The sequence below is a fragment of the Lampris incognitus genome, chromosome 10 (assembly GCF_029633865.1).
Source record: "Lampris incognitus isolate fLamInc1 chromosome 10, fLamInc1.hap2, whole genome shotgun sequence".
Taxonomy (NCBI): Eukaryota; Metazoa; Chordata; class Actinopteri; order Lampriformes; family Lampridae; genus Lampris; species Lampris incognitus.
Genome location: NC_079220.1, coordinates 51,801,632 through 51,820,451, shown reverse-complemented (window position 1 = coordinate 51,820,451; position 18,820 = coordinate 51,801,632). Strand labels below are relative to the sequence as shown.

Sequence of the window (18,820 nt, the reverse complement as noted above, 5' to 3'; positions counted from 1 at the left end):
ACAACAGCGTCTTTCGAGGCCTCGGAAAACGAGTGTTGGACATCAAAGAAGGTTGAATCCGTTCATCTGGATACAACGTTTATTGGCAGATCAGCCGATCATGTCGGATCATGTCAATAAACGTTGTATCCAGACGAACTGATTCAACCTTCTTTGATTTTCTTACCTGGATTATTGAGCACGCATCAAGAGTGTTTCAGCCAAGACTGGATTAGTACCTCCAGGGGCCTCTGGGCACTGAAACTCATACCCCCCCCCCCGCCTCCCACGTACAAACCACGCCCACCCCACGGCACCCACCGCAGCCTTTAAACCCCACCTTCATTATTTTGAGCTTCCAGTCAAGCTGGTATGTGAAATCTACCACACCATAATCACACAACTATTGGTCAAAGGCTGAATAAGCAGTCCAGCTGAGCAGGTTTACGTCTAGTTCAGTAGACCAAGTACTGCCATTTTACTCACAAAGCACAAGACAAGGAAACAAGGTTATTGTTACCGCCCTCTTCTTCACTTTGTTTACCTTTTTATAAAAAGCTACTTATTATTGGCACATTTGTTTTTTTTTTATTGTGCCCGCTTCCTTCACTTCCTTTTCCTTTCCTGTCTTTTTCCTTTTTTTGGCAGCCCTGCTGGGCTTTTGGGTCAACCATTTTCTGCTGCTTGGCAAGTTTTCTCGCGCACTTCTCACTCATACAACGTAATGTGGGTCAGGTAAAAATGAATTCCGCTGTTTGTAACCTCAACTTGGCTTGAGGAAAACTGATCTTGAACCTGTGCAGTGTAAGCCCCCTGCTCTCTATGCCCACCCACTTTTAGCGCTACCGCTTGCTCACCAGTCACCCCTTTTCAGCCATCTCACCAATAAACCAGTCAATCATGAGACTCAGTTTTCTTGGAAACAACTTTTATTTCATTCTGATTGGATAATTATCAAGACCAAGAGAGTGGGACAAGTTTTGTGTCATTTCTGTGGATCTCAACATAACACATAAATGCATTCTTTCTTTTTTCCTCTCCCATCGCGGAGGGCCCTTTTGCGCTCAGGGCCCCTGGGCATGTGGCCTGGTTGTCCATATGGTAGATCCGGAAGCGGTTTCAACAGTGGGTACCAGCATTAGCAAGGCTGGATTAGTACCCTCAGGGGTCCCTGGGCACTGAAGCTCATAGCCCAACCCTCTGCCTCCCACACACACACCATGCCCACCCCGGGGTCCCTGGGCACTGAAGCTCATAACCCAACCCCCTGCCTCCCACACACACACCACGTCCACCCCGGGGTCCCTGGGCAATGAAGTTCATAGCCCGACCCCCTGCCTCCCACACACACCACGCCCACCCCATACCACCCACTGCAGCCATTAAACCCCCACCTTAATTATTTTAAGCTTCCAGTCAAGCTAGCATGTCAAATCCACTAGACCAGGGGTGGCTAACCATGTGCCACGGAGAGCCATGTGTATGCAGGTTTTCATTCCACCCCTACTCCACACTAGGTGATTTCCCTGATACATTCTTCCTCTTCGGTTGAAGGGTTGCTAACTACTGAAATCACCTGATGTGGAGTCTGACTGGAATGAAAACCTGCATACACGTGGCTTCCATGGCACATGGTTAGCCACCACTGCACTAGACCATAACCACACACCTATTGGTGAAAGGCTAAATAACGAGTCCAGCTGAGCCGGTTTGCCTACTCAGTTCAATAGATCAAGCACTGCCATTTCACTCACAAATCACAAGACAAGGAAACGATGGATTAAATCAAACCAAGGCAGTGTATGACTCTAGATTTGGCAATATTTGTGTTGACTGAAAAGCACTCAAGCAGACAGCACACCAGTTCTTACTGATACATGATAATGTGACTGACTAGGAATATGTTTACAACACTGCCTAAGGTAGTCACACAGCACAGCTGAATGGGCGGCACGATGGCCCAGTGGTTACTGCTGTTGCCTCACAGCAAGAAGGTCCTGGGTTCGAACCCCGGGGTTGTCCAACCTTGGGGGTCATCTCAGGTCATCCTCTGTGTGGCGTTTGCATGTTCTCCCCGTGGTTTTCTCCAGGTGCTGCGGTTTCCCCCACCATCAGAAAGACATGCATGTTAGGGTTTCCTGTCTGTGCCCCTGACCGAGGCATGGCAAGACGAACTGGAGTTGGTACCCGGGTGCTGCCCACTGCTTCTAGCTACACAGCTAGGATGGGTTAAATGCAGAGCAGAATTTCCCCATGGGGATTAATACAGTATAACAAAATAAAATAAAAAAAAATTCAAAAAATGCAAGTTTCAAAACAAGGCTCACTAAGTGAGCTAGGCAGACTCACACAGAACTGCAAAAGCCAACATATGTTTTATTATCTTGACAAACCGACTCCAACACAATATAGCAGTATTACACCACAGCGATGCAATACACATGCAAACAGCATATCAAATAAACTCATCCACAAAAATACAGCAACAAACAATCACAATAGATAGCACTGCTCAGTGCACAGACAGCATAATCGAATGGTTCTTTCCTTTAGAAGTTCTTCTTTTCTGACTTTTTCTTTGCAAACTGTGATCAAGTCCTCAAAATCCAGATGTATATTCGACAGTAGACAATTGCCAGGCTATTGTTACTACTAGCTAGCTTGACATCCTCCATTGGAATGCCCCCTTCTTAACTTTTAGCTTATTTAGAAAAAGCTACTTCTTAGCGGGACATTTTTTCATTGTGGCCGTTTCTTTCACTTCCTTTTCCTTTCTTTTCTTTGTTTTGGCAGCTCCGCTGGGCTTTTTGGTTAAACGCCGTCCATTTTCTGCTGCTTGGCAATCTTTCCCACACAGTTCTCACTGATACAAGCTAACTGTAAAAATTAATTCCACTGTTTTCAACCTTGGCTTGGCTTAAGAAAAATTGATTTTCAATCTGTGCAATGTAAACCACCTGCTCTCTATGCCTGTCCACCTTGACTATTAGCCAGTCTATACAGTGCATTCTTGCTCACCAGTTGCCACTTGCCCAGCCATCTCACAAAAAAAACCCCAATCAATCGTGAGACTTAATTTTCTTGGAAACAACTTTTATTTCATTCGGATTGGATAATGATCAAGAGAATTTTGTGTTATATATCTGTGGAGCCCGATTTTCTTCCCTCTCCCATCGTGGAGGGCCCTTTTGCACTCAGAGGCCCCTGGGCACGTGCCCAGATTGCCCGTATGGTAGCTCCGGCAGCGAACTTTAGGTATGCTGGTCGTTCCTGCCAGTTGAATCAAGAAGTTGCTCAGCGATGCGATGGATCTTTGTAATGGATGTTTTGGGTCGTTTTCACTTCCAGATATGTGGTTTACAGGTTAAGTTTGGCTTGTTGAGACACAGCTGATGCAGTTGCCCCATAAGATGCCTTTGTAAAGCTGAGTCCGTTAGTGGTCCTGTATCTCAGCTCTCTATTTTTAGTAAAATTATATCCAAGCCGAAATGCACGATGGAAAAATCTACAAAAACAACACCAAGGTTGTAACAAAAAAAGGGGGAGATTGTCCTTTTAAGAGAATTTAGCTGTCATCTGGAAGAAAATGTCAATTATTCTGAAAATCTTTAGCAAACCAGTCAACATATATAAAAGTGAGAATTAATACTGCAAAAAGCTTCATGCTGCTTACACTCCTGATTTATCGTCCGTTTAGTTGGAGGCTTTAATTGGGGATCGGTTAGTGGATGAAGGCATCATGCAGTCTTCATGAGGGGATAGATCATCCTATTTTAAGTCACTATGCCTCATCTGAATGGCTCACTGAATGAGGGTCTTGTGAAAAAGAGACTGTTCTGTTGAACTGCTTCTGACCCAGACCCTTTGCTATAATGAAGCTACTATGCTGAGTAAAAGTGAGTTCGGAAGAAACTGGCAAGCTCAAGAAGATGACGTCACTCCAACTCTGTGCAATGGAACTGGCGAGCTCATAGACCCCAATGAATATGGATGCGCAACCCACACATGCATAATCTCGTACTACTCCAATTCTGATTTAGCCATGCAAGGCCTCTCATCTATTCATATCGTGAAATTAAAGACAGTGATAGGCTTTCAATAAAGGATTATGCTAATCTTAGCTTTTAGAGGGAAGTTGCAAGAGCCTTGTGAAAAAGTATTTATGAAAATGACATAACTCATGGCTAGGGTCCAGTTCAGTGGAGATTTGTTGTTACATATCCTGCTTTGTTACCTGGCTGACCCATCTTTCTCTTCCTCTCCCAAGGTTATTTCAGGGAGGGCTTCCTGGCAGTACAGCATGCGGTGGACCGAGCCATCATGCGCTCCTATAACAGAACCGCTGCTGCCTCTCTGCTGGCCCAGACAAGGGTAGTCCTGTCTCGGTTTCCTTACCCAGCCTTTATATATGATGTCTTCATCTTAGCCATTCAGAACCAGCTGCCCCTGCTACTGGTGCTCAGTTTCACCTACACTTCCCTCAATATAGTCCGAGCCGTGGTGCAGGAGAAGGAAAGGAAGCTCAAGGTGTGTTTTGCAGCTGTTTTTGTGCACGTGTGTTTGTTTGTGTGCATATGTGTATGTTCTTTCTTTCCTCGGATGGCCATTTTGAAAGTGTACTGAAATTGTTAACCAACCTGTCTGTCTCTGTCTCTCCGCTTCTGTTTTACATGGGTGTCCCAGGAGTACATGAGGATGATGGGTCTCAGTAACTGGCTCCACTGGAGCGCCTGGTTCCTCATGTTCTTCCTCTTCCTCTCCATCTCAGTCGTCTTTGTCACTTTGCTCTTCTGCATCCAGGTGAGTCTATATTGGAAATCACTTTTATTCAGACAAGGGTAGTCCTGCCCCCGGTTCCCTTACCCGGCCTTGATATATGATGTCTACATCTTCGCCGTTCAGAACCAACCCATATTCTAGACGATTGGCTGTTTGCAAAATGTTTACCGACACAGCGATCCACCATCCATTGCCCGTCAGTTGTCTCTAATTACGCCGACATTGAGCTCCGACACTTCACCGAGAGCAGTGGAGAGCGGCTTTGATGCAGTGAATGATCGATTAATAAAAAGACATGTCAAGAGAAGAGGGCAACCGTGGAGAGGTGTTCTTGGGAGAAATTGTAATATGGATTTGTTATCACGAGCGACTGGGGAGCATTGTATTGCTTTTATTCTTTTCTAAAACCCCTAAAAAGTGACTTTTGCAATTTACACTTTGCGAAGGACGACTCGCTTGAAACAACCAGAGGCGCATCTAAAGCTATGATCAGTGCAGTTTCTTTAACGTGTTGCTTTAAGGAAGTTTGAAGGGGCCACAAGAAGTTTTCCACTGATGATTTATAAGTCGTAATTCAGTTTTGATACCTCAACATGACTGACGTAAGAGAGACCATCATCAGCAAGAAGATCACTCATTGCTATATAATGACTCCGAATGCTCGGCTGCTGGTTTGAAACCCCATGAAATCTGACGGATTGACTTATGACGCACAGGTGGGACGCATATCCACAGTTAGAGATGCGTCCCCTTATCGCCACTCCATCTCCCGCTCCCTTATCGCCACTCCATCTCCCGCTCTTCTCTTCAGAGCAAACGCACGAGCAGCCAGAGGGTCAGTGTAGGATCTTTGTGAAAAGAGGCAGCGCTTATCTAAAAGGAGGTTTTGCTTCCGTGAAACGCTATCGCTGATATCCAAAGGGTCACGCAAAGTCAAGAAAAATCCAGAATGCCTCACAGCGGCTTTAAACTGCTCAGAGTAGCAGTGGGGCTCATCTTAGAAGTTGTCGGACATAGAAAAACTACCTAATGGAGGCAGAACCTGGAAATGTTACTAACACTCGGTTCTGCCTCTGGCATTTATAATAAGCAGTCGTTGCACACAGAAAGTGAACGTCATTAGATCTCTAGATGAGTTAAAGTCACCACGGTATTAGCTGTAACTTGCAATACAGTGTTAGATAGTGTTATTCATGCTGAGGTAAATGACTTCTCTGTTCATTTTAGGTGAGCCCCAAGGGTGCAGTGCTGACATACAGTGACCCCACCCTGGTCTTCGTCTTCCTGTTGGTCTTCGTTGTGGCCACCATCAACTTCAGCTTCATGATCAGTGCCTTCTTCTCTCGAGGTGTGTGTGTGTGTGTGTTTGTTCCTTATACTATTTTTTGTTTGTTTTAAATCATTATACTATGTTTTGACTGTCCATGCTTTGCCTCCGCTTTTTATTTGGCTGTTTAAACGCCTCTTTAGACTTTACCCGCTTAGTGCCGGCGGAGTCCCGCCATGTGTGTTCTGTTTAATGTAGGTCAGAGTATATTGGTAATGTCAGTAAAACAAGCTCATAGGTCAGAAAAGTCTGCTTTAAAAGCAAAGAGCTGCACAGCTTCATCACAAACTCACAGTGAATGAGGAGATGAATGTTGTACTCGTATAGACCACCAGGATATATATGATGCAAGCGGTGTTCCTCAAGGCAGGAAATGCTAAAACTGCTAATGAGGGAGTTTGGCGATGTCGTTCAGTTTTCTTGATTGTTTTTTTTTTTTTTTTTTTTTTTTTGCTAGGATAGATTTTGGTTCCTTGTTGTGTTAACTTCATCATCTCGTACAGTTCAGTCTTCCTCTCACGCTGAAACCAAATCACCTTCCCCTTCTAAAATAGCATAATGATTAGTGTACTACTTAATCCTGTTGCCCTTCTTTTTTTTTCCACCAACCTCCAAAGATTTTGATAGAAACCAGCACCCCTCCGACTGCCAGACTGCAGTTACGTGCCAGTCTTAAGACACAAGCGCTTATTTACCTGCTGTGGGTTCTTCGCCGTCCGTCATACCGAGCTCTTGCTTTTTTAGGGAGCGTGAGGAAATGAGGAGGACAGAGCTCGAGCTTCCTGCTAGCATCATGAGGACGTTGAACTCGTGCATAACTCGCTCTCCTTATGGGAGCCCACAATAGCGTCACCGAGACCCCATGCGGTGCGAAAGTGGGTATTCATATTCATATTGCACCCTTCGGCATGGTTCAGGCTCCATCAGCACGTAATGGTTTTTGCCTGAAAAAGCTTTTGTCCGCGGCTTCTGACTAAATGGAGAAATAATTTGATGTGACATCACGGAGTCGTACATGGCGTCCTTTTGCTTTGGCTCCCTTCTTTTCCTCTCTCTCGCTTTTTAACTCCACCTGCCTCTCCCCAACCTGGCTTCACGAGTCCGTGACAGGTTCGTTTCCCATTGTAATATGTTAGGGGGAAGCATCTGTCAACATTAGATTTGGTCATGAATTGTGCAACCCCCCTGCAGATACCACCTCCTCATGTGGTTTTATCTCTCCGACATCGAACGTAAACACTCCTGTGAACTGCTGGAGACCGACAGACAAGAATATTGTGCACCAGCTAGCCTAAAGATCTCTTGATACCCAAGATGTTGCCTTTAAAAAAAAAAAAAACCCAGAATGTTTATGGGGAAGAGTAAAACGATAGAAATGAGGGACCTTTGCAGACTGGGCCAGACCAGGATTAGACCAAGTACATGTGTGCAGGCACTCTTCGCTTTTTTCCCCTCAACCTTGCTGTCTTTGTGCATTAGCAGCTGTGTTAAAACGTGTGCTGAGCACTGGAGCTCAACCTTTATCCCCACTTATCACTCCCCAAGTCTCTTCCCTCTCTCTCTCCCCACCCCTGCCCATTTTATGAATAGATAATACTTGATTATTATGTTGTCCATTCAGCCACCAGATGGCATATTGTCAGCTTCAGTGCTTTTCAGACTCCATGTCAATTTTCTCAGAAATGGGTGGAAAAAAAACCAGTCTGATTGTTCAGCTGGGCTTCTGTTTGGGAGTTGGATTTTACTGCAGCTGTTGTCCTGTTCTTCTTTTAGTGTGCTTTTATAGTATTTGTGAATGGAAATTAAACATGTTGTGTGTTTGTGTACGCAATGATGAAGCAGTAGCTGCTTCTCTGTGACCCAGAAACAAAGTGACTGAAGCTATAATTTCTTGCCACATACAAAATACCTTATTATGTGAAATTATCATATTATTATGTTAAATTATTCATCAGTTATTGTCAAGCCTTCATGGGCCTGGCTGTAAATATGGCATTGGCATCGCTGAGATGGTCAGAATCGTACATTTTCCCCCCTTCCCCTTACTTCATTATTGTTTATCCCTCTCCAGCTAATGTGGCGGCAGCAGCGGGCGGCTTCATCTACTTCCTGAGTTACTTGCCATACTTATTCTTGTGGCCACGGTACGACTTAATGAGCCACGCCCAGAAGGTGTCCGTCTGCCTCATCTCAAATGTGGCCATGGCCATGGGAGCCCAGCTCATAGGGATGTTTGAAGGCAAAGGTGAGAGTACGTCCACGGCGGTCTTAATGTTATTGTCAAAGTGGATTTTATGATAAACGTATAGCGATGCACCGATTGTGAAGTTATGGGCTTATACCGATGTCTAAAATAACATTTGGCCAATAGCCGATACCGATGTGTTAAATTTCTTGCTTGTAGTACCTCCTCTTGAAATGTCCTACAAAGTGCATGTTGCGGATCTTTCTCCGAGACGGTGAAATACTCCCACACTGCTAACCTTTTCTTTCACTTTTATCCGAAAACAAGGCACATGGCACCCGTTGCCCTCTTACGTCATGCCAGAGTGGTGTCCAGCCAGTGGCTATTATGGGTGGTATTATAGTACCACCTATTGGTTGATGGATTTTATTTGACAATTTCGTTTTAAAAACAAACACCACCTCTGTCAGGGCAATGAGTGTTTACGTAAAAGGAAAAGTCAGGATAACACAATAAAGCCCCAAGGCTTATTTCCACTGTGGTCCCTTTGGGGATGGGGAGTGTGCAGGGGAGGGGTCAAGATGGCAGATTGGACGTGGAAAGAATGACACAAAAACATGAATCAAAACAATAATACAATACAATGCAATACAATCATCATCTGTGCCTACACTGTCCCTCAGCAAGTTAGTCACTGGGTTTTTTGTTTTTTTTTACTTTTTTCTGGGTATTTTCTTCATTACAGGAACAAGAAAAAAACAAAAACAAAACAACTAACGGGGGGAAAAGCACGGAAAAAAAGGGGAAGCAATGGGAGGATCAAGAAACCGCTAAAGTAGAATGTCTCATATACAGTATACTTACAGTAACTGAGCTATCCTTCTCATTGGCCAAATAAATACACCATTTTCCCCACCATTTTTCTCCCAGTTCTTTTTGGAGCCAAATAGAGTAAAGTCATCTGTTCTGAAAGATGTAATTGTTTGACAATATTGATGAAAAGTCCAATAGTAGGGCTATTTTTCTGAAGCCAGTGTTTTGTAATGGCCTTTTTACTTGCCGCCAGCAAGATCTTCAAAAGATAGACATCAGTTTTATTTAGTCCGTCAGGGATATGTCCAAAAAACAAGGATGAGAATGTAGTACTAATGCTAAAACCCAGGGATTTTGAGATGATAACTGATACTTCCTTCCAAAAAGTCTGAATGGAGGGACACGACCAAAAAAACATGAGCATGATCAACTGTGATTTCTCCACATTCCCTCCAACAGCTCAGCTGAGTGCCTGTTGGTTTGGACTTCTGTTAGTCACTGTTTTAACAACGTCAATCACTACCTCAGTACTTCGTTGGACAATCTACTACTACTACTATTTTTGGCTGCTCCTGTTAGGGGTCGCCAAGGTTCGGGCCCTTTTCGACACTCATTTAATTAAACTAATTCAAACTGTACTTGAAAAATAATTACAGCAATATATCAGCATTGCAGCACAGGCCCCTCTACAGATTATGTACAAGTCCAGGTCTGTACAAAATAATTAGAATAAATAAGCTGCATCAATACAAAACCAGGAAAACACCGTATTATCAGACATAAAATCCTACTGTAAATAACCCCTGAGCCAGTTCTTAAGCATCAGCTTGAAACCTCTCAAGCTGCTTATGATTTAAGAATTCCTGGCAATCTATTCCACAGATTTACTGCAGTTTACAGAAAAGTTTCCTTCCCCGGGGTTACTCTTAAACCTGGGAGGGACAAAATCAGTAGAACTGCCCCTCGTGGAATGGCTGTGAATATCCCTCACCTAGATAAAATAAGGCTTTCGGTATCGAGGAACAGACCCATGCCCAATCTTATGTACCATTCACAACTTGATCTGCGAGACTATCCTGTAATTTCAACCACCCAAGGCTCTCAAAATGAGAAGGGCCAAGGTGAGTTCTCAAAGGGAGATTCAGAATAACCCTAACTAGTTTTGAGAAGACTGAAGTCTGTTTTTAAGATATGAAGTTAGGCCGTTGTACCCTGAACAGCAAGCATAGTCAAAATAAGGCTGGACAAGAGCTCCTGCCAGTGTCACCGTTGCTTTTCTGTCTAGAAATTTTGGATGAGAAGCATGTTCTTTGATTGACCTTGATGGGCACCTTTTCAGCCTGGCCCATGCCTGACATATGGCTCTCCAGCACACAGCCAAGGTAATTGACCGACTTGACTAGCTTTATGGGAAACCAGTACTGCAGTCATCTGCACTGCATACTAAGAGTTCACGTGAAGAGACAGACTTCAGGTCATTTATAAATAAGAGGAAAAAGAGTGGTCCAAGTACACTCCCTTGCGGGACCCTGTAATTTATATACCTAGGATGAGACATTGTCCCACCAATATCTACCAACTGCTTCCTATCTTTCAGATAAGAGCTGACCCATCTGACTGCTGCTGGGTTGTCAGCACAATGCAATACAAGGGACCAATTCATTTTACTCAGGCAATGGATGAGTGCTTCTTCTTTTTTTTAATCATTTCCAGAGACCAAATTGTTATAGAGTTATGCAAGTTAAGCACATTTTTCTAAAATGTTCTTGAACTGGTCACTCAACCCCATAATGTAAAAAAAAAAAAAAACTACCACTATTTGCGATCCTAGCATTGTTGGAAACTAAAACAAGGTCAACTAGAAAAATGCTTTTCCACAGAAAAAGCATGTGAATGCTGAGCTGCTGAAAGAAATCGCAAAAGCATTGCTGAAAATAGATAAATAGGAAAAGTCAGAAAGTCACTAGCCTACCTGAAATATCTGGAAACTGAAATGTGAAATGGCTGAAAATTTTAAAAGTTTTAAAGGTATAAAAAACTGAAAAATTTGCCATAATGTGCTAAATAATAGGACTGAACATTCTAACAGGCAAAGTGTATGGCAGAATTGCTAAATTTTAGAGCTGAATTGTTCAAAAACTATAAAACATTTTTAAAATCAGAATAGGATTCTGAAAGAGCTGAATGTCCTGAACTGTTTAAGTTTTAAATGGGGTTTCTAGCTCAAAAAATGAAGGAGGAGATACAGTTCAAAGGTGATGAGGGTTTCAACCTTTCCCCATAGACTTCCATTGTTTTGAAAAAGTAGAAAAAGCTTAATATGCCTAAAAGTATAAAAGATTTCAAAAAAACCAAAATGTGAATCTTAATGGGCTTAAAGAGATGAACATTTTGATCCCTGAATGGTTTCAGTGGCTAAAAGTATGAAGGAGTAAAAGAGGTGGAAAGGTTGCAAAAGTCCCCTACTGACTCCCATTCAAAAAATGGCTGAAAAAGGTTGAATGTTTCAAAAAGTTCAAAAGGTATGAAAAATCTGAAAGGGGAGCAATAATGTCCTCAATGAGTTGAACATTTTGATAGTTGAGTGGTTTCAGTAGCTAAAAGTATGAAGGAGCTACAAAGTGTCAAAAAATGGGCGGAAGAAAAATAAATAGATAAAGAACCGCAAAGCAATAGTGTGAATGGTTTGAGCGGAGGAACAAATGCATGGCAGTTCCTTAATCAGTTGTTGAAGACCAGACGACAAAAATTAATTAGAGCCTTGTACCCGAAAAGATATGTCTCCAAAATATCTGTGTTAAAATCACCAGTCATGATCATTTCAGATTTAACGAAGTCCTCACACTTCGTGCAAACCTATTTCAAAAGCTCATAAAAATTTCTCTGATCAGGAGGCCTGCAACAAGTTGCAGCTAAAATAGACTTGATGTCGGCAAAAGAATATCTAACCACACCGCTTCAGTTTGGTCATCGATTAGGTCTTCTCTCTGATTAAACCCAATATCTGCTCTTATATAAGCACACACTCCTCCGCCTTTGTGATTATGATCTTTCCCGACTAAAACATGACTAAAACAAAATTTTCGATTTCGGTGTCCTTAATTTTGTTATCTAGCCAAGACTCACTAATACATAAGAAACCCTACCCGGTTGCGTTTGCCGATGAGTCGTATCTCATTGATCTCAGGTTAATGGTAAATTGACTCCTTTATACAGCGCTTTTCTAGTCTACCGACCACTCAAAGTGCTTTACAGTGTATGTCTCTCATTCAACCGTTCACACACTGATGGCGGAGGCTGCCGTGCAAGACAGTGTCTTGCTCAAGGACACTTCAACATGTTCTCTGGAGGCACTGGGAATCAAACCAGCAACCTTCTGATTATTACATGACCCACTCCTACCTCCTGAGCCATGCTGCCCCGGGACAGAGGTAGAGGGCTTCTGATATTCAAATGAATCAGGTGCAGTCCCCTCTAGGAGTAAAGAGAGGCCACGCTCAGAATATCCAGGCATGCGTCTGAGTCATCCGACGGTGACCGCGGTCCCTGTTTTTCGGCCTGTCCCACGACGTACTCCCCGTGCGATGCATTTGCTCCCACTAGGCCTGGTTCTGATCCACCTCCCTCAGCATTTCCCAGTGCTCCTCCCAGGTATTCAACATTTCCATCACAAAGGCAAGCAGGGGGGTGGGTTAAGATGATTGTCACAACTCATACCTGCATGGAAGTGTGTTCAATCAGCTAGCCTCCTTGGCGATGAGAGGACCCTGACATGTTGTCACCAGCCCAGGGCGTTGAAGTGTTTATCCCCAGATAATAGCAAGCCCGATGGCTGGTTTGGTTGATTTGCTATTTGCCACCTGCATTGATTTTTCGCTTGGTCAGGTATAAACAAGGATATAGGAAAGTCTCGAGGAGGGCTTTCTTTCCATGGCCAAAATGTTTATTGGCTATGTTACTGTGACGGGTTGGCTGAACGCAACTGTTTTGTGATTGATTCAATATGAAAGTACTAGGACCAGAATCTAAAAAGTTTAAAAAGAATCTGGAGCTTAAAAATGCCACCGACACGCACCACACTTGCCAGCCGCCATTGAACCCGACTTGCAACTGGGTAGGTTACTGTTATCCGAGTCAGACTGAAAACCAACACAACATTAAGCCAGCGAAGAATTGATGTGACACAACTGAGCGTCATCTTATTTAACCGTTAGGCTGATGGCAGTCAACAAGTTGAATATCGGCCGATACCGATGTACGGTCGATAAATCGGTGCATCCCTACAAACTTATATAATAACGTTATTAACGATAAACTTTATTTATACAGAACTTTTCAAGACAAACCTTACAAAGGGCAAAAAGTTGTGAAGTGTACCATACAAACCCGATTCGGCCATCTTTTCCCCATGTCTCTTAAATCTCTGTTTTTTTTTCCATTTCGTCCGTCCGTCCTGCTCCTCTCTCCTGCAGGTACGGGAATCCAGTGGTCTAACTTGTTTGACTCGGTGACGGTGGACGATGACTTTTCCCTGGCCCAGGTACTGGTGCTGCTGCTGCTGGACGCCGTGCTTTACGGCCTGGTGGCCTGGTATGTGGAGGCCGTCTTCCCTGGGGAGTATGGAGTACCGCTGCCTTATTACTTCTTCGTCCTGGTACGCCTCCAGCCCGAGCAACTGGAAACTGCATGTGCCAAGACACACGCACACGCACACACACACACACACACACACACAATCGAATTTGAACATGGGCTTTCGATTAGCCTTTTGGCCATCTGTAAGGGCCCAAATATTAGCAGTTGGGGACGGCCGAGTGATATCAGTTTGTAGATCATCAGGAAACTGTCTTTGTTTCGGGGCAGTAAAAGTCGCTCTGGCGGCTTGATTGTAGAGAAACATTGTTGTGCTGAAAACCCAAACAATGAGGTTGTACCATGTCTGTCAGAGGAAGTCTTTGGGGTCAGCTGGCTGGGGCGACGGAAAGCCCAGACCCTCTTCTTGCCAAGACAAATTAGGCTTATCCTGAAAAAGAAGGAGCATGCTCATGAAAGGAAGTGCTTTCTCATACACATTACCCACCCACTTGTGGTGTGCACATACGCATACACACACGCGTAAATAAACACGCACTCGGTCTAGTTCCTGGCACGCTCAGGACTGCCACAGAACTCCAGCAGAGGTGTGGATTTGGTAAGGAGTCACTTCGCTGTAAATCCATTGTGTGCTGGGGTGGGAGTGAACTTTCATATGAAAGTTATTAGCGAGGTGCAGATCCGGAGACATTATTTGGAAGGGAGGTTTGGCCTCTGTCCCCACTGGAGCAAAGGACCGCTGGGACGATGCTTACGTCAGCCTCCTCGCTCTGTTGTGAGAGTGACCTCCTCTGACTCAGTAGAAGGCGCCGAGCATTCATCCATATGTGGACTCAGTGACATATGATATATGGCTTTTTATTAAGGATGTCAACGTAATCACGGGCCTCCTTTGTTGCTTCCTGTAATTTTCTTGTGTGATTCACAGAGAATGTAAGAGAGCATACGTCATGCACAATATACTGTAACGTGCACAGATAACTAGACTCGCTAGCCCCTGGCTAACGGGTCAGACCCTTCAGTCAGCTGGTTAACGTAGTCGCCTGTGGTGCGGGAGACCCGGGTTCGCATCCCGGCTGCGGCAAATGTAGCGAATTCGGGGGGAAGCCGGGGACCGCCACAGCTGGGATGCGAACCCAGGTCTCCCACACCACAGGCGACTACGTTAACCAGTCGACTAAAGGGACGGACTCGTTAGCCAGGGGCTAGCGAGTCTATGTATCCATGCACGTTACGATACGTATATCATGAACTGCCCTTTAATCTGTCTCGGATGCAAGCTGCCATGAGATGTTTCATTTTATATGAATTTTGCTTCAGGACATGAGGAAGTTCACATTTTTTGCTTTCCGTCTCTTGTTTCCCTCTCTAAACACTAGCACACTCATGGTTCAGCTTAATTAAAACCAGGGTAGACAATTTTCCTTCAGAGTGATATGTGAAAATTTCATAACCGTCTTATATCTCATATCCCTCTTATATGTAGCTGTGAGTAATTCACATGCTTAATCCTCTTGGCCCCCATGGGAGCATAGGGCATCCACCATGGCTCCACCTCACTCATTATATAACGGCCACCATATCCTCATTATATAACGGAGGCAGTTGTTGAAGACTTGCAGTTTGTTGATGATTGTTTTTGTAGTTTTCCAGGTTTCACAGCCATAGAGTAGAACAGATTTAACATTTGAGTTGAAGACTTGTATTTTTGGGAGAACTGGAAAGACAGCCATACTGGACGGCGTGTTCAGAAGGCATAGCTTGCTCTGCTAATGTGCAGCTCCACATGCTTGTCGGCTCTTCCATTGGTGCTGATGTTGCTTCTAAGGTAGACCAACTCGGTCACATCCTCTAGGGGTTGCTCATCAAGGGTTATTATTGTTGAGATTTGGTGTTGAACCTCGTGACCTTGGTCTTTCAAATATTCATCATCAGGCCTAGATATTTGGCGTTTTCATAAAATAATAATAATATTAGTCAAGTCACTCAAGGACACTTAGCAAAATCCAGATAAGATGGTCAATACATAATAAACCAGAAGAGTACATCCAGTAGAGTGCAGATCCCCGCCCAGCGTATCCCCCTTTCTCCGGTGCTCAGACTTAGGCGAAAAACCAGCTGAGGAGTTAACACTCAGTTGCAGTATAAAACAGTTTTTTCAAAGGGTTTGAATCACCACAACCACAAGAGGTCTTTGGTCATACAGTCATTCAGCTGACAGGCCCAGTAGCAGAGGACAGATACACGTACACATGGACAGAAAAAAAGTGATTTTCCTGCTATTGTAAGACTTTTTCAAAGTGGATTGAATGGGGAATTAGGGGGATAAAAAGTTTATAATATGCAGCACTCAAGATAAAAAAAATCTACCTGATAAAAACGTTTTGCCTGTCAGTCTGTGGATGTGCTGCCCCCTCCACCCGTCCACAAATGTGACCCAAGTCTAATATACACTTGCACATTCCAAAAAAGAAAAGGTTTGCCATTAGACTGTTTTGGTCTAACCCTAACCCTGGGAAAATAAAGATGGAGGTTATTATTTTTGGTTCCTCCAGTCGTCCCTGTGCTGAGATCAGCGGCGAGTGATTCGCTGACTTGTGAAAAACAGCTGACTTCTCGTTTACGTTCAGGACTCATACCCGAATACATGTTTTGACACAGTCGCTGCCGATCAACCGTAGATGTGAGTCATGTATGCGCACGGATGACTCAGGAGCAGACGGCACCAGAAAGCAGCTTTGGTCGAGCGAGCTAGACAGTGAATGGAGAGAGGGAGCGGCAATGCTAGCCAGAACAAACGTTTTTACGAAGCGCCGGGAAAGGCTGATCTGAACAGGTGCGTTTTAGTTGCGACTTAAAAGAAGCAACAGATGTGCACTGGCGTAGACTCTGAGGGAGAGCATTCCAGAGGTTTGGGCCAGCCACACGGAAGGAACCTCTCACCCATAGTGTGGAGCCTGGAGGGGGGGGGGGGTGGAGAGTAGATGAGCATCAAAGGAACGTTGTGAGCGAGTAGGTGTGTAGGGATGACGAAGATTGGATAGGTAGGGATGCGCCAGGCCATGGAGAGATTTATAAACGAGGGCGAAGTACTTTAAAACAAATGCTGTATTTAACTGGCAGCCAGTGCAGTTGCTGAAGGGTAGGGGATGATGTGCTCCCAGGACCGTGTATGCACAGAACTCTTGCAGGGGAATTCTGGACATACTGTAGTCTTTTTACCCCCTGGGTGGGTGCACCAAGGAGAAGGGAAATACAGTAATCTAGCTGGAATGTAATAAAGGCAGGAATGAGAGTCTCTGTAACATTGGGAAAGAGAGGGTGTAGTCTGTAGACGTTCTTCAGATGGAAAAAAGGGCATTGTGCTGATGTTTCTGATATGTGTGTCAAAACTCTGCCTCGTCACAACACTCGTTTGCTCGGAGACCACATCCCCAGTCAGCGATTTCAACACACAGTGAGGATCGTGTGCTCTCCTACCATGAGAACCCACAGCCGACATCTCCTCATCCCCTTTTTCCCTCAGCCACATTAATAGTTGGGGATTCCGTAATCGGGAACCTCCATTTTCTCAACGCAGCCACTCAGTTTCCCTGGAGCCACAGTCCCTGAATCCTGAACAAACTCCCGGGGTTGATCCGCTCAGTCCCCGTCCTGCACCAATAGAGTGATCGTTCACGTGAGGGACAAATGATGCAGCTCGTCAGCAGTCTGAATGAACCAAAATGGATTTTATTGACCTTTTCAGCTTTTTAAGTATGTGCGGAAAGTCTGCTTTAATCTCAGGTCCTAGTCCTGACACTGGCCCGTGAAGCGGGGCATTTCAGCAGAATCCTCAGCCTGCACACATGGCTCACCCCCGCCTGCAGAGCTCACAAGATAGACTTTATTGATCATTTTAATCTGTTTTGGGATCGTCTCTCCTCCTTCAGATCTGACGGAGTCCCCCCAAACAGGCTGGGTAGCCGGATGCTAGCGGCCAACCTGCAGCATACCGTACAGTCCTCTTCATGTGACTGACTGTTTACATCCCACGCGTCCCTCCCCGAGCCTCAACTTCCACCTGTGGTGGAACTCGACAATACTGTTCTGCCCACTGACTCCCTCCGCTGGCCTCATCTGTCACTGAACCTCTCGCCAGGAGTTTTCACCATACAGACTATTATTAGTCGCCCTGCCTCTCATCCACACCACGTGTCTAATAGTAGAAACAATAACAACCGAATATCTGGAGTAGATATCTGCAAGTTGCGTGCTATTTGTTGTACTCCCGTTGGTTTTAATTCTGCTTTGACACCAAACAATTTTGGCCTCTTGAATGGGAGACATCTAGGTAATAAGTCCTTTATCATTAATGAGTTTATTGTTTCTAATAATGTGGGCTTTTTTATGTTTACTGAGACATGGCTGTCCTTAGTTGACACTGTCCCCCTGATTGGGGCTAGCCCCCCTGATATTGCATATTTTCATATTCCCGGGCCCTGGCCTAGCTGTTTTTTATAAGTTTGGTCTAAAGTGCCATCCTGTTACTTTTGGTAATTTTATCTCATTTGAGATTTTATGTTTTTTAATCACTGGCCTGCCCCTTTACGCTGCATCTTAATTTATAGGCCCCCTAATTCAGTTAGTCTTATCTGAGTTGTCTGACCTTCTATCTATTGTCATGCCAAAATATGACAGGATGCTTATTCTTGGCGATTTTAATATTCATGTGTTGTCCTTCCCATTCCCTGACTTCCCATTTTGTGGATCTTGTAGACTCTTTTAACCTCATTCAATCTGTTAAAGGGGCCACACATTGCAAAGGCCACATCTTAGACCTTGTACTCTCCTCTGGTTTCTCTCTTGAATGTCTTAAGCTGGTGGATATGCCTGTTTCTGACCATAAAGCTGTCACCCCAAACTGTTGTCTAGCTGTGAGGTAGGACTCGAACCATGATTATGGAGCCCCTGGGACACAAGTAGTGTTTCTAACCAGTTCAGCAGAAGATGGACAGACCGTATCAAAAGCAGTAGTGAGACCAAACAGGATAAGTTTGTTGAGGTAAACAGTCAGCAGCTACAAAAATGTTGTCAAGCAACAACCTGTAACTGCTAGCTAGCTTGTAGGTCCTTGTAGGTCGGTAACTGGCAGAATTTATAGT

At 44.4% G+C, this 18,820-nt stretch overlaps 1 protein-coding gene across 2 annotated transcripts in view; it reads left to right on the top strand.

Moving 5' to 3' along the window:
* Positions 1-18,820, top strand: part of abca3b (ATP-binding cassette, sub-family A (ABC1), member 3b) — a 59,134-nt gene that overhangs the window by 20,419 nt on the left and 19,895 nt on the right. For both annotated transcript variants that reach the window (XM_056287516.1, XM_056287515.1), the window contains exons 6-10: positions 4,247-4,506; positions 4,663-4,779; positions 5,986-6,106; positions 8,157-8,330; positions 13,556-13,737. In XM_056287516.1, coding sequence (XP_056143491.1) covers positions 4,247-4,506; positions 4,663-4,779; positions 5,986-6,106; positions 8,157-8,330; positions 13,556-13,737 — 854 coding nt within the window. The remainder of the gene's footprint in view (positions 1-4,246; positions 4,507-4,662; positions 4,780-5,985; positions 6,107-8,156; positions 8,331-13,555; positions 13,738-18,820) is intronic.